At 56.6% G+C, this 244-nt stretch overlaps 1 protein-coding gene across 1 annotated transcript in view; it reads right to left on the bottom strand.

Annotated features, from left to right (window-relative positions):
* LOC119586709 overlaps positions 1-244 on the bottom strand; it is a gene marked incomplete in the record, with an annotated part of 6,438 nt that continues 6,194 nt past the window's right edge. The window contains 1 exon segment of the mRNA XM_037935440.1: positions 1-239. Within this exon segment, the coding sequence (XP_037791368.1) occupies positions 83-239 (157 nt within the window).

Below are 244 nucleotides of genomic sequence, written 5' to 3' on the forward strand. Positions count from 1 at the left end.
CACGGAGCAAAAAAAACGTTAAAGAGCCAAGAAACGCATCAACGAATCAGCAAGAACAAGAAATCAAAGCCCATAGGAGAAGTTATGGTTGCAGAATGTTGAAGAGCGACAGCGGGCACTCGGGGAAGGCCTCCCAGCACCTGCCGCCCGCACGCCCCTTCACGCTCGCCCACAGGTACTCGTTGCCGCCGACGTCGATCTCGTTGGTGTCCTCGTGAGGCTGGGACTTCGCGAGGTAACTGGC

This window comes from Penaeus monodon, chromosome 21 (genome assembly GCF_015228065.2).
Source record: "Penaeus monodon isolate SGIC_2016 chromosome 21, NSTDA_Pmon_1, whole genome shotgun sequence".
Taxonomy (NCBI): Eukaryota; Metazoa; Arthropoda; class Malacostraca; order Decapoda; family Penaeidae; genus Penaeus; species Penaeus monodon.